The sequence below is a fragment of the Chlamydotis macqueenii genome, chromosome 3 (genome assembly GCF_036417535.1).
Source record: "Chlamydotis macqueenii isolate bChlMac1 chromosome 3, bChlMac1.mat, whole genome shotgun sequence".
NCBI classification, from domain to species: Eukaryota; Metazoa; Chordata; class Aves; order Otidiformes; family Otididae; genus Chlamydotis; species Chlamydotis macqueenii.
In genome coordinates, this window is record NC_141558.1 from 117868198 (window position 1) to 117882957 (window position 14760).

Sequence of the window (14760 nt, forward strand, 5' to 3'; positions counted from 1 at the left end):
GTGCCCTTGCGGCCCAGAAGGCCAACCGCATCCTGGGCTGCATCAAGAGGAGCGTGGCCAGCAGGTCGAGGGAGGTGATTCTGCCCCTCTACTCTGCCCTGGTGAGACCCCACCTGGAGTACTGTGTCCAGTTCTGGAGCCCCCAACACAAGAAGGACATGGACCAGTTGGAGAAGGTCCAGAGGAGGGCCACGAAGATGATAAAAGGGCTGGAGCACCTCTCTTATGAGGACAGGCTGAGAGAGTTGGGGCTGTTCAGCCTGGAGAAGAGGAGGCTCCAAGGAGACCTGATAGCGGTCTTCCAGTACCTCAAGGGGGCCTACAAGAAAGATGGGGAAAGGCTGTTTAGTAGGGCCTGTTGCAGTAGGACGAGAGGTAATGGTTTTAAAATAGAGAGGGGTAGGTTTAGATTAGAAATTAGGAAAACATTTTTTACAATGCAAGTTATAGAACACTGGAACAGGTTGCCCAGAAAGGTGGTGGAGGCCCCATCCCTGGAAATGTTCAAGGCCAGGCTGGATGAGGCTCTGAGCAACCTGATCTAGTTGGGGATGTCCCTGTTCCTTGCAGGGGGGTTGGACTAGATGACCTTTGAAGGTCCCTTCCAACCCTAACCATTCTATGATTTTATGATTCTATTTGGCTGAATGACTTAACTTTGAAAACTTGGAAAGCATAAAGGGAGTTGATAGCCAGGGCTCTTATTGGAATATTTCTAAGAAGGAAAAGGAAAATAGGAAAGAGAAAGAGGAAAAGAGGGAAAGAGATATCACCACCCTTGGATCCAGTGACGACGATGACGGGCGGGTATGCAGATCCTCCGGTGAGATTGCAGGCGCATGGATTCTGGTGGTGGGGGCGCGCTGATGGGCAGCCATGATGGTCTTCCGGTGGGGGCTTGCCATGCAGCTCCCTGAGGCCGGGTCCTTTATAGTCCCTGCCTCTGATTATGCCCCTTGAAGACTTGTATGGTCTGGTTCCAGAGAGTTCCAAGCCACAACAATATTTGAGACATTAACTCTTTCAGCCCCTGACACCACCCCATGGCTCAAACATTGTCTGTATTATCTTCATTCATGGCGGTGATTCTCACATAGAGAAGATTTAGAGAAGACAGAGAAGACAAAAAGAAAGAGAAATTACAATGGCAAGGCCAACAATAAAAAACAAGAGCCCACAGCCCAACATTATAACAATGTTCAAGAATTCTCCATGAATAAGATTTAACATTTCACATACACCTTGTTCTTTTAACAATAACATATGCAATGCTAGTCTGTTTTGTTAATTGAGAGTATTCCAGGGAAGGATTTTCAACATTTCCCTCATCAATTGGACGATTGAGATGAGTATTTCCATATATCATATGCTTGATAGATCAGGCCCATTCATATCTAGTCCTATCTATGTTACGTTTTTTGGCCTGGGCAATCAAGAATTTGTATCTGAAAACGTTCTGTTTCAAGGGGTAGAGGCCAATAAGGAATTTGGGCCCAAAGTACAACTGGCGATACAGTTCTTAACAACTGTATTTAACTTATTTTCTAACAATTTGGAGAAGTTAGTACTAATGAATCTCAGCACATATTGCTTAGTATGGTTTCAGATGCATACAATTTCCTCAATTAACTCCGAGGCAAGATTTGGAGACCCATTTCCTCTTCCCTCCCTAAAGATGGTGAAGGTGAAGAGAAGAGTTTTCCAAAATATTGCATTCTATTATAATACACAAAACAAAGAGTATCAAAGAAACAACACAGGCAACCACCAAGGGTAACAATGTAAACATAAGACCCATAAAGGTTTCTGAACAAAACGAACAGTTTTAGAAGGATGGCACAATCCATCTGGTATTGATTTGGTGGCCTTTTCCGTTGGTGTCAGTGGCTATCCAGGTAGGCTATCCAGGTAGGCTATCCAGAAGTTGAGCGGCCTACATAGTGGGAGTGGTTTCCCAGGATTTTTAAGGGAGTTTGGGGCAAAAGGCAGTGCCATTTACCCCCCAGTGATTGTTCACTTTTGCTATGGCACTGGGGAGGCACACAGGCCATCTGGAATCCTGAGGTCTAAGGAATCCATTTGTTTTTTTCACTATCCCGTCAGCTTTAGGATAGTAGGGGATGTTAAATACCCATTGTATTTCCTCACCTTTTGCCCATCCCTGAACCACCCTAGCAGTAAAGTGGCTGCCATTATCTGATTGAATTGATGGAGTTTTTGCTAGGTAACTAAACCATAGCTTCAGCCCCTTTATTGTGTTCCAAATGTGGGCTGGGTGATCTCCCTTTTGATGTGCAGCTACCCATTCCACCAAAAGAGTCCCCTGTTTAGCAGTATTTAGGATTTCCTCCCATTTTTCCCTTTGCCACGTAGGCACTCGATTAATCTCCCACTGATTTTATTCCCAGAAAGGCAGCCACTCAATGCATCCCTTAAATACAGCATATGAGTCTGTATACATAAACACTAGTTCCCTGTTCTGAGCATTTCTCTGTATCACACTCCAAATTGCTATCAACTGTCCCACCTGAGCACCCCTCCCACCTTCTGCTACTGCTTGTGATTCAAAGGAATCAGCTCACAGATGGACTGTAAGCCAAAGTACCTTTATTTTCACCGGCAGGGAGAGCATTGATTTTATCAAACTTTCCTTACATTACATGGTCAGTCTTTGATAAACAAGCAGTTAGGTTACATAACCTTAGTGTTTTATCTTGTCTATTGTAGCTAATTTTGGTTTCCTAGATAAGGAGGTATACGTGTCTAAAAGGAACTGTCTCAATGCATATCATACCCCTGCACACGGGTGGGCCCCTCTGGACCCCTGTCTGCAGTTAGTCAATTTAGAACATTTTGTTAAAAACCAGAACTCTTGTTCTGCCAATTCATGCTAGCTCAACAATAACCCCTGTCTTGTTAACTCATGCTAACTTAATTCCTTAATTCAATCTCCCCTTTTCTTTAAGCTATTGCAAATTCTTTTGCAAAACTTTATTTACAGTCCATAATCCATGTACTTGTTGAGCGATGGTTTGTATCTTCCACCACATGCAGAGATTGAGTATGGTTATTATGATGGCCACAAAGATCAACGCCAGTACAGGATGTATCAGAAAGTTGAAAAACTGCAGCGGTCGGTGATTTTAGTGATGTGTTCAGAAAGATATCCCACCAATGGTGTTCCTTAGTTTTCTTGACAGCTGTGATGATATTCTTTATTTCTAGAGTATTGTGCTGGACTTGCCACAGTGTTTGTTTGCAACTTTCTTTTACCTTTTTTAATAGCACTTCAATGTCTGGATGGGAGAGCATTTTCTTTAGAACATTAATGTCCATCCCGATCTGTAGCTTAGGTACATCATCGTATAACATATAACTGTCAGAAGTCAACTGAGAGGTAGTTATAGGAACTGAATAGTTAAAATCACAACCTTGTATCTTGGTAAAATTACAAACACAAAAATTAGTTCCTTTGATCTCTTCTATGCAATTATCGATACATTGACACAATTACTTCTTATACAGGCACATCCTTTGCCCACATAATATACCCGTGATTTAGCATGTCCCAAGGGAAGCATCTCAAAAGTACAAGTGCTGTCTTCTGTGTCTAAGCATAGATGTTCATTTTCAATTACTGCTTTTTCACAAACATATCCTAACTGTTCTTTTGGAATACAGGCTTCAGTACTAACCCTCTGCCATTTTTCTGTATTGTTGTTATACCTTGCCCAGACATCGTGTCTTATTGGTCTGACTACTACATCTTGATGGATTGTACCTAATACTAAAATAGCAAAAATATCCCACACTTTTGCTTTCTGAATTGTGAAAACATAGGCTTCAATTTGTTCTTTCATATCATCACACATGAAATTAACTAGTTGCCACCAAGCCCGATGTTTTAATTCGAATGGGGTGGTAGTATTGTTTTTAGCAATAATTTCTTTAATTTCTTGTGGTAAGTTTCCTGACATCCCTTCCCTGATGATATCAGAACCCATAGATTGTATCCAGAGCTGGGTTTGTACACATTGAATAGCAATGGATACATTCCCCTGCACTCCTCATATAAAGGTTGTTACTGCTTGGAAATCCTCAGTAGTGTGATTGGCTAATAATGATATAAGGTCAGCGCTTAACTTTTGAGACTCAGCTAGGGAGATCAATGATGATCTTAAAGGTACCTCTAGTTTTCCTAAATCGGAGGTAACTGTACTGAGTTTGTTAACCAGTACTTCCTGATCATTGGCATTCAAAACTCCTAATCCAGATCCAAACCATCTGGCTAAATCTCTTAGTTTTCTTGAGTGATGAGCTCTAGAATCTAACAATGCTTTCCACCCTTTAAGACTTTGTGAGACAAAAGGTAAACATTCTGATTTTATCTGGGATATATTGACTTGTACTTTTACCTCTAGTTTCTTTAAAGAATATGTGGGATCCAGAAATAATTTCTGCTCGTTGGATTGCCTCACTACATAAGGACCTGTTGGATACCTGGAGTACCAGAGGCACTTAGTAAACAATCCAGACCGAATGGAATTGTTATGTTTGTGAGCAGCAGGCCTCAAGGACATCACTGAAGCTGCTTGTGAGAAAGTACTGAAGCCACCTGTGAGAAAATAATGAGGCCGCCTGTGAGAAAGTAATGAAGCTTCCTGTGAGAAAGTAAATGAAGCAACCTTGAGAAGAAGGAAAACACCTGGCATACGTGACTGGGGGGGGCTGAACGTGAAGCAGGGTGCAGGTGGAGAGAGCCGTGCGCGTGAACATAGAGACTTAACGAATCATATTTTAGCTAGGAGCGCGTGCATGATATAGTTAGCCAATTAGTAAAGAGCTTGCGCATGATACGGATTTAGAAGGGCTATATTAACCGGGATGTATCAACAATAAAGTGGCATTTGCTTGATCATATTGGTCGTCAGCAGTGTCCGTGACTTCCGTGTCAGCAAGGACCTGCAAATGAGAGGCTGTGATACTTCACAGCACAATTAGCTGGTTCAAAAGGAGGGTTAGTGGCTGGACTTGGAGTGGCTACTCTTCTCTGAAGCATTATAAGTAAAAAGGGAAATACTCCTGAAAGGTTTTCCAGGCTCCATAGTGCACTCAGTTTTTGTTGCTCTTGGTCATTATTTACTATAGTAAAGTTACATTGGGCTTGCTTGTGACATGTAACGCTTGAAGTGGCTGTTGGTAATTCCCATATGGAAAGATTCCCTTCTCCAGTGCTGTTGTATCTTATATTTAAAGTGATATTTTCTGCATTTTCAGATTCTGTATAAGTAGCCATACTCCTAAAGGTAAATGAAAAGGAGTAATGAAAGGTGAAACTTCGCATCTCCTTTTTGCAGATTACATTTTCCCCATATATATTGTAACTTTTCCATGTAAACCCTTTCTTTTTTTTTTTTTTCAGGGGATCTCGTTAGAGTCCTTTTTAAGGTGGGCGATATGACTAAAGCCACTTCTCTATAAGATTTATAAAGGGTCCTCCCCTCCTGTATACTTGCTGTACATCGCAGTGATATGCTGCTATTAGGCTGAAAGAACGCTATACAATAATCTTGGTAAATATCACAGACAGCTGCAAACATGCATTCATGCTCTTTTCCCAACTTATACATGTAAATTCCTACCATCAATATGTTTGTCATGTATACTTCCTTTGGTTTAAATTTACAGGCCATTTCTACCATGTCATTAGTCTGTATTACAAACAATGGAATCTTTCCTGGACTTCCCCAGTCTTTTTGCAGGTGACTCTCTATTGTCAGAATTGTATGTACCTTCTCCATGTTCTTAGCTTGATTCAAACCTGCATCTCCTGAGTACCCGTCTTGGTTCCAGTCAGTGGGTTCTGGGACATCTTTGTTCTCCAAATTGGCATAGTTCATGCATTTGGTGTTCTTGTCCAAGGGCCACGTGTAGGAGGCAGAATGCAATCACTGCTTTTGTAGTCGAAGCCTTGTAGGTCCAGGTTGCTCTACGACCCATTTTGGTTTGAGCTTCATGGCGTCTTGTTCTGGAGCTCGCTTTATCTTAGAATAATGTGTCCAAGCAGTTAATCCTTTACCTTTTACTGCAGTATAGGTGGTTAGGCGTACCAGATATGGTCCTTTCAATTTCTTCTGGAATATATCACTTATTATAGTTTTAACGTGTACCTCATCCCCTGGTTGAAAATCATGATGGGGTCCATCTAATCCCCTTGACCTGGTACTCAATACTTGTTTGTTTATCTGTGCCAACTGTTGTGTCAGCTGAATAACATAATTTTTAATGTACCCTTCGCCCATTTGTGTTTCATTTCCTTTATTGTGGGAAAACCCACATGGTCTCCCATACAGGATTCAAATCGGCTTAATTTTTCTTTCAGTCTGGGTTTCACTTGTACCCTCAATAAAGCCAAAGGCAGCGCTTGAGGCCAAGGCAAATTAGCCTCTTGTCCAATTTTGACAATTTGTAGTTTTATCAGATGATTCATTTTTTCCACTTGCCCACTTGCTTGTGGCCTGTAAGGTGTATGCAAATGACAGTTTATACTTAACACCTTACTGACTTCCTTAACTACTTCTGCCACAAAGTGGGATCCACGATCTGATGACATATCTGCAGGTACTCCAAATTGGGGTATAATTTCATTAAGCAACACTTCTATTACTTCTTTGGCTTTATTGGTCCTTGTAGGGAAAGCTTCAGGCCATCCTGAGGTGTCTGTTAGAACCAAAATATACCCACTTTTCTTGGGAGTTTGGAAAAATCTATTTGCCACTGCTGTGTGGGATAGTTTCCTTTAACTATTGAACCAAATCGCAGTCTATGAGTGGTTTGTGGATTATTTTTCAGACATAGAGCACACCGTTGCACCACCTGTTTTACGACCGTGTATAAATTTCTCCCTAGTATTCTTTGCCTCAGATATACATATAGTGCATCTCCTCCCCAATGTACTTTGTCATGTTCCCTTTGAACTATTGATCATAGCACCTTCTCAGGTACTGTAATTTGGTTTTGAGGGGTTACATAAATCCCGATTTCAAGTTTAGCTTTTAAATCTTGGGCTAATTCTTGATCCCTGTTCGAATATGAGTATTGAAAGTTTGTATATCGATCTTACCTTCTGGTATGATAGCTTGTATGGTCACGGTACCTTGGCTTTGTTCTGCTACCCATTTGGCCTCCTGATCAGCCAGCCTGTTTCCTCGTTGTTGATCTGTTTCTCCCTTCTGGTGCCCTTTGCAATGCATGATCGCCACCTCCTGAGGTAGTTGAACAGCGTCTAGTAGTTCTAGGATTTCTTTAGAGTCTTTGATCTGTTTACCCTGGAAGGTCAGCAGTCCCCTTTCCTTCCACATGGCTCCATGAGCATGGACAACTCCAAATGCATACTTCAAATCTGTCCATATGTTAATCTGCTTGCCTTTGGCCTTTTGTAGTGCTCTGATGAATGCAATAATTTCTGCCTTTTGGGCTGAGGTCCCAGGTGGTAACAGATTAGACTCTATAACTGAATCAAGAGTGGTTATTGCATGTCCTGATTTATGTTCTCCATTCTTTATAAAGCCGCTACCATCTGTATACCAAGTTTCAGCATCCAGGAGAGGTTCTTCCTTCAAGTCAGGCCTACTAGAATAGGTACTTTCGACCACCTCTAAACAATCGTTTTGGAGAAGTTCTGAGTTCTCCTGCTCCGATGATAGGAATGCTGCAGGGTTAATCAGGTTAGTATTGAGAATTTTCACATTGTCTTGTTCCACCAGGACAGCCTGATATTTGAGAAATCTCGAGGGGGATAACCAATGGCTCCCTTTCTGCTTGAGGACTACAGCAACTGTGTGGGACAAGAACACAGTCATTTTCTGTCCCAAAGTGAATTTACGAGCCTCTTAGATATCGACAACCACTGCAGCAACAACCCGTAAGCAACTGGGCTAGCACTTGCTTACCTCATCCAGTTGTTTGGAGAAGCAGGCTACTGCCTGTCAGTATGGGCCAATATTCTGGCCCAAGACATCCAAAGCCATACCCTGCCGTTCATAAGAGAAAAGCAGGAATGGCTTAGAGATGTCTGGTAGTCCCAGAACAAGGGCCCTTAGTAGTTCTTCTTTCAAGCTTTTGAAGGCTCTTATCCCCTCTTTGGTCCACATTATTGTTTTGGGGTTGTCCTTGATTAACTGATACAGGGGTTTAACGAGGATGCCGTAATTAGGTATCCATAGTCGACACCATCCAGTCATCCCCAAGAAAGTCCAAAGTTCTTTTACCATCTGGGGTTGAGAGGTGTTGTAGATGGCTTTCTTTCGTTCCATCCCTAATCTTCGTTGTCCTCCCGAAAATTTGTACCCCAGGCAGGTCACCTTGTGGGACTCTAACCCACAATCTAGGTCGGACTCTAACCCACAATCTTAGTCCTGCATTTCCTGCTTAAGACTTACGGAGTTCATATCTCCTGCACATGACTTATGGAGTTTACAAAACCTTAGGTACCTTATAATCCTTACAGTCCTTAAAATAAAGTTCCAAAGGGTGCTTTTATTCTGCTTACCATCTTCCAGGGACTTGTCTGTTCCCACGATGATCCAAGGGCCCGTGGAGCCTCCACAGAGTAAGGACTCGAGGGCGCCCTCAGAGGGTCCCCGGTCCCAAGGGTCTCGCAGCCCAACAGAGGGCCTCCTGCCTGTCTCACCAGAATGATTCAAAGGAATCAACTCACAGATGGACTGTAAGCCAAAGCACCTTTATTTTCACTGGTGGGGAGAGCATAGGGTCCGCACCCAACAAAATGCACCTCCGCCGACGTAAAATTTCAGTCAGCTTATATAGTGATTTTATCAAACTTTCCATACATTACATGGTCAGTCTTTGATAAACAAGCAGTTAGGTTACATAACCTTAGTGCTTTATCTTGTCTGTTATAGCTAATTTTGATTTCCTAGATAAGGAGGTATGCGTATTTAAAAGCAACTGTCTCAATGCATATCATACCCCTGCAGAGGCGTGGGCCCCTCTGGACCCCTGTCTGCAGTTAGTCAATTTAGAACATTTTGTTAAAAACCAGAACTCTTGTTCTGCCAATTCATGCTAGCTCAACAATAACCCCTGTCTTGTTAACTCATGCTAACTTAATTCCTTAATTCACTTGGTATTTCCACACCTCCCCCCCATCTTTTAGAGGATGCCTCAGTGAACCACACATTCTTTAGGTGAGGTTCAAATGGAGGGGCAGGTTGTATATAAGAAGGAAGAGGTTCTAGGTCTGGGTGATCAGATGGTGGATGGCAGTAGTGGGCTAGCTGTGCATACCACTTCCTCACTGTTTCTCGCTGTGCAACCACTACAGGGAGTGGGGTCCCAGCCAGTACCAGTTTCAGGATCTCAGATGGTCCCTGCAGAATGATTGACTGCTGCCACACAATTCTCTCGGCCTCCTGCAAAGCTAGGCCAAGCACAAAGAGGCCCCTCTCCCAAACTGAATATCGCTTTTCCGCATCCTGCAAGCTACAAAACCCAATGGGACCTGTCAGACCCTCAGGGCCACACTGCCACATATATGCGAACAACTCGTGAATTCCAAAGCCCTATTCAATATGGAGTGGATCTGTCGGGTGTACTGGCCCTAAAGCCTGGTATACCCCAGCCTCAAAGATTAGCAGTTTTAAGGCTTCCTCAGGGACAGGGGTCCAGTCCCAGGCAGCTCTTCTGTGTGTCAGATCATATGAGGGTTGGTCTATGATGGAGAAATCTGGAATGTGTTTTCTCCAAAATACCAACAGGCCAGGGCGTGTTGAAGTTCCCTTTTGTTTCCAGGCACTCCCACCTGTTCAATGGTAGTCAAGGTTTCAGGGGGAATACACACTGTCCTGCCCCTCCACCAAATACCCAGGATCTTTACCTCTGAGGAAGGGGGTTGTACCTTTTCTGGTGGAATTTGGAGTCCTAAACTCTCCAGATGAGTAATAATTTCTGTTTGGGTTTGTCCCACTACATTAGTATCAGGGTCACCAATCAATATACTGATACACTTTGACCTCCTCCCAGGGAGTAGTCTGGGCAAGCTCTTGTGCCAATGGACCATGAGCAATGGTTGGTGAATGACGGTATCCCTGTGGAAGGCACGTAAAAGTAAACTGCATGCCTTCTCACGTGAAAGCAAAACAACCTCTGTGTGCTTCTTGTAGGGGAACCATGAAAAACACTTCTCTTACATCAATAGTTGCTAACATTTAGTGGGCTTGTTCCTGTATATTTGCAATTAATTCAGCTTTGTTAGGTATGGCAGCAGCCAAGGGGCCTGTATTTGCATTTAGCCATTGATAATCAACTGTTAATCGCCACTTTCCATTAGGTTTACGGACTGGCCATACTGGGGAGCCACAAGGTGAATGGGCTGGAATAATCATCCCCTGCCCCCGCAGCTCAGATATAAGAGGGGCCATCCCCCCTCAGGTCTCCAAGGGAAGGGGGCAGGGCCCAACACCCACAGTCCCCGAAGGGAGCAACTCTGGAGGAGGCTGGAGCAATTGCATATGAACAGCCAGGAGACCAAACACCTACCTCCCAAGCAGATCAAGCCCCAGAACACCTGCTGGAATTTCAGGGAGCAAAATATGGTCACCCCCAGTGAGAGACACCCTCCCCACATACTCATTTTCCATCTCCCTGGGCCCCCAGGAATATTCTTCCTGAATTCCATCCAAATCAGGAGGGGAATAGGGAATGGTATGAATACTGAGCTGTTGAGCTCCTCCATGACCATCATCAACAGCTTCTGTTTTAATTAGAGGTCGCACTTTAGCTGCTTCTGTTCCAGGGGAAGGTATGTGTTCTAAATCTTCAAAAGGGTCTAACAATTCTAATTCATTTCCCTGGTCAGAAATTACATCCATGTTTCCCACACCAATTTGGGAACGGGTTTCATTCAACTGCTGCTTTAGTATCTTTTCCCACTCCAAAGCCTCTGTCAAAATGCTGTGTAGCCTCTGGTTAGTCGCCTGCTCAGCGGCAAGACTACACTGTGCAGAGAGACCTTTTGTCTCATTCTCTAGATGTTCCTGTAAAACTTTTACTTTTGTTGCATCCTGCTCTGCTTGTCGGGTCAGATACCAGAGCCCCACCAGGGCAGCTCCTAAAACCCCGCAAACCAACACCTTTCCCTTTCCCTGTTTAAATCTTCCTTTTGTCAGACTGGAGATTCGATCCACTACAGCTTGTAGATCCCACTGTGCTGTCACCAGAGCAGCTCCTAAAACCCCACAAACCAATGCCTTTCCCTTTCCAAGTTTAAGTATTTGTTCCTTTGCCAGAATGGCAGCTTGTGGATTATGCCAATTAATTTGGGCCCAAGTCATACCAGAGGAAGAAGGTTGGGCATTACAGCCCTCTAGTTTCTCCACGAAAAAGTTACAATCTACAATCAGTCCTCCCTGGGAGGACTATCATTCCAGGGAACAGATCCCTTCTAATTCTACAATTCCAGGGAATACATCCCTTGTTAGTCCTACAAATTTCAGGGAACAGATCCCTTGTCAGTCCTCAGAGGACTGTTCCATTTGTGTATGACACCTCTCAGAGAGGGGGCCCCGATAAAGGTCTGGGCTTAACGATCACTTTAGTACCAATGAGGGAATCCTGTCCGTGATGCCAATTTGTTACAGCCCAGGGCCGTAGCAGGTTTGTGATTCCCTCGGACTAAATGAAGGTGAAACAACACCAAATTACTGATTTAGGATTTTATTTAACATTTGGGGGAACGACTTAACTTTGAAAACTTGGAAAGCATAAAGGGGGTTGATAGCTAGCGCTCTTATTGGAATATGTCTAAGAAGGAAAAGGAAAATAGAAAAGAGAAAAATAGGGAAAGAGATATCACCACCCTTGGATCCAGCGATGACAATGATGGGCAGGCACGTGGATTCTGCTGGTGAGCAGCCATGATGGTCTTCCAGTGAGGGGCTCGCCACCAGCTACCTGAGGCCGGCTCTTTTATAGCCTAATCCCCGCCTCCAGTTCTGCCCCTTGAAGACTTCTATGGTCCGGTTCCAGAGAGCTCTGAGTCCTCTGCGCAGGCACGAAGCGGGGCGCTTAAATGTGAGGGGTGGTCAGAAGCCCCTTCCTCAGATGACGGCTGTGTGACCCCTGGCCATATTTGGCAAGTCGTTAACAGGGGCCTGGGGAGGTGCACATCCCCCGTGCGGCCTCCATCTCCTATGTTACCAGACTCCTACCGCCCCTATGCAGACTGCACCCTGCCCCACAACAATGTTTGAGACATTAGCACATATTAACTCCTTCAGTCCCTAACAGGGGGGCCTCCACAAGCAGTTCTCAACAACAGTAAGTTTTAGTCTCTTGAAATACAATTAACCTTAAAATTAAAGTCTCTTCCCCTATCCAGCCAAAGCACCTTGTCAGAATGAAGAAAAAAAAAAAAAAAACCCAAACCCAGACATGCTACTAATTGTACCTCTGTACTAATCACAGCAGAGGAACACAATGTATGAGTCCATCCCTGCTTGCCAAGTTGCAAATGCTTGTCTAAAATAGCATCTGAAAGCAATCTGCAGTCATTCTCTATAAAAATACTTCCCTGTCAGCTCAGCAGCCATGCGAAACCCTTGAATTAGACTATTCCTCCCAACATGTACCTTTTGCATAGACTAAAATAACTGCTAAGACCTCTCTCTTTCCAGGATAATTTTTCCAGAACTGTTGGGGATTAAAATAAGTTTACTTACAGAATGTTAGGATAAATTGTATGATTGCTTAGAAATAAGCTTGTGAGATATGTTCACCTGATTCGTGTTAATGTGAAACAATACTAGGGTTGCATGGTGAAATGTGACCCTCTTTGTATATGGAATCTTTGATTATCCTGTTTGTTCTTATATAGCCATGGGCTTAGGGGAAACAGGAAGATGCGTACATAGTTCTATAAGTTTTGTTTAAAGTTATAAACGTCTTTGGGAGGTTTATTTAAGTTATTAAAAATGTGTTTGGCAGGATTCACTCCTGCCTTAGTAGTTTGACATAATTAAGGATTTTACCCGCTTAACAGCGCTGTTTGCATAAGAAGGACACTTGACAATGGAGCGAACAAAAGGCGGGAAAAGCAGGCTGGGGGCTGATGACCACGGGCACGTAAACAACCCCAATTATGGGACCAGCCGCTTCTGTACTTTTAGCCAATTAACACCTGTATAGTGGCTAGTGGTACGCTCTTGGCCAATCAGTACCTGCCACGAACGGTGTGAATAACCAATGGAGTGTAGATTGTGAGCTCCCAAAAAGGAGACGGGACGATGGGGGGACCGGGAGAGGTTATAAATACTGTAACTGTAAACAAAGGGGTGTGCGTCTTGGCGGAGCGAAGGCTCCCGGCGCACCCAGCGCTGTTTGCTTGTTTCTTTTCAATAAATTGGAAACTATAATTGGAATCCTGTTTTGGGACTCAACTCATTTATAACAAGCTAAATTAGCATCAAGTGTGTATTTGCTTAGTTAGGTTGAATTGTAGCTTGCTTATAGCTTAGCATGAGTAGGCCTTGTTTAAAACTTTGCATAAGTGAACTTTAGATGAACTCTGTTTGTTAACAGGGATGGCTAAGCACAGAAGGTAGTAAAGTAGTATGTAAGAAACAACCACTCACCATGAATAATTTGCAGAGGACAAAGTCACTGGAGCAAAGTATTTTTTATTTGCGAGTCAGGTGTGTCTTAGAGTAGAGGCACACCTCTTAGTTCATAGTTACAATATTTATACCCTTCCCCAATCACCCACTTTGTCTGTCTCCTTTTTTTCTTCTTTTCCTTGCTTTGTTGGAGCTCACAATCTACATGACGGAGCACCTTTCCTGTGAGGACAGGCTGAGAGAGTTGGGGCTGTTCAGCTTGGAGGAGGCTCCGGGGAGACCTTACAGAGGTCTTCCAGTACCTCAAGGGGGCTTATAAGAAAGATTGGGGAGAGGCTGTTCAGTAGGACCTGTTGTGATAGGATGAGGGGTAATGGTTTTAAAATAGAGAGGGGTAGATTTAGATTGGATATTAGGAAAAAATTCTTTACAATGAGTGTGGTAGAACACTGGAACAGGTTGCCCAGAGAGGTGGTGGATGCCCCATCCCTGGAAACGTTCAAGGCCAGGCTGGATGAGTCTCTGAGCAACCTGATCTAGTCAGGGATGTCCCTGCTCCTTGCAGGGGGGTTGGACTAGATGACTTTTGAAGGTCCCTTCCAACTCTAACCATTCTATGATTCTATGACTGCATCCCTGTTCCAGACACCACACCCTCTCCCCCCCCCCCGCCTTCCCGGTTTTCTATATGGCCCAAGGTAAGGTCTGGTTCTCAAGATAAGGTTCCAAAATGGCTTAAGCAAAACCTTACACCCTTTTCTCACAAGTATGAGACATCCTACTCTATAAGATAAGAGGAACTAAACTTCTAAATAAAGGGAAAAAAAGACCTTCAAATCAGGCAGCAGATGACAAACAAGACCTTGGTAACTCTTACTGAGAAGCCTAGGGGCCAGTCCAAGCCAGAAAATAAGGAAACTAATGACCAAGTGCAAACTTTGAAGATAAGGAGATGGCCATCCTAGAGACAGGGAGGGGACCCCTATGTGGAGACAGAAGCTCCCAGCCTCTGAAACCCTATTGGACCAACTGTCGAGTGAACAGCATATGAAGAGGAGTGAGAATACTCCAGCCCTGAAACACCATTTAAATAACCATCGCCTGGATAGCACATGAAGAGCGCATG

The 14760-nt window shown here is 43.8% G+C and overlaps 1 protein-coding gene and 1 long non-coding RNA gene across 2 annotated transcripts; both read right to left on the reverse strand.

The window, feature by feature from the left end:
- Positions 1-906: 906 nt before the first annotated feature.
- Positions 907-11354, reverse strand: LOC147601457 (uncharacterized). Its single transcript, XM_086743359.1, has 4 exons — positions 10561-11354; positions 8552-8742; positions 7124-7837; positions 907-1088 (listed from the first exon to the last, which is right to left on the reverse strand). The coding sequence occupies exons 1-4, from the start codon at positions 11352-11354 to the stop codon at positions 1075-1077; spliced, it is 1713 nt and encodes a 570-aa protein (XP_086599485.1). The 3' UTR covers positions 907-1074.
- LOC147601458 (uncharacterized) lies at positions 2591-7117 on the reverse strand. The gene is made up of 2 exons (XR_015258124.1): positions 4963-7117; positions 2591-4489 (listed from the first exon to the last, which is right to left on the reverse strand). It is a non-coding gene; the product is annotated as an uncharacterized LOC147601458 (long non-coding RNA).
- Positions 11355-14760: the final 3406 nt, after the last annotated feature.

Excerpts from the sequence above, each read along its gene's own strand:
- LOC147601457 (XM_086743359.1), bottom strand. The coding sequence starts at position 11,354 with ATGACTTGGGCCCAAATTAATTGGCATAATCCACAAGCTGCCATTCTG. Across the intron at positions 8,743-10,560 it reads GGGCTTGATCTGCTTGGGAG|GTGCTTTGGCTTACAGTCCA; the intron begins GTAGGTGTTTGG and ends GTGAAAATAAAG. Across the intron at positions 7,838-8,551 it reads AGACAAGTCCCTGGAAGATG|TTGCTGTAGTCCTCAAGCAG; the intron begins GTAAGCAGAATA and ends TGTCCCACACAG.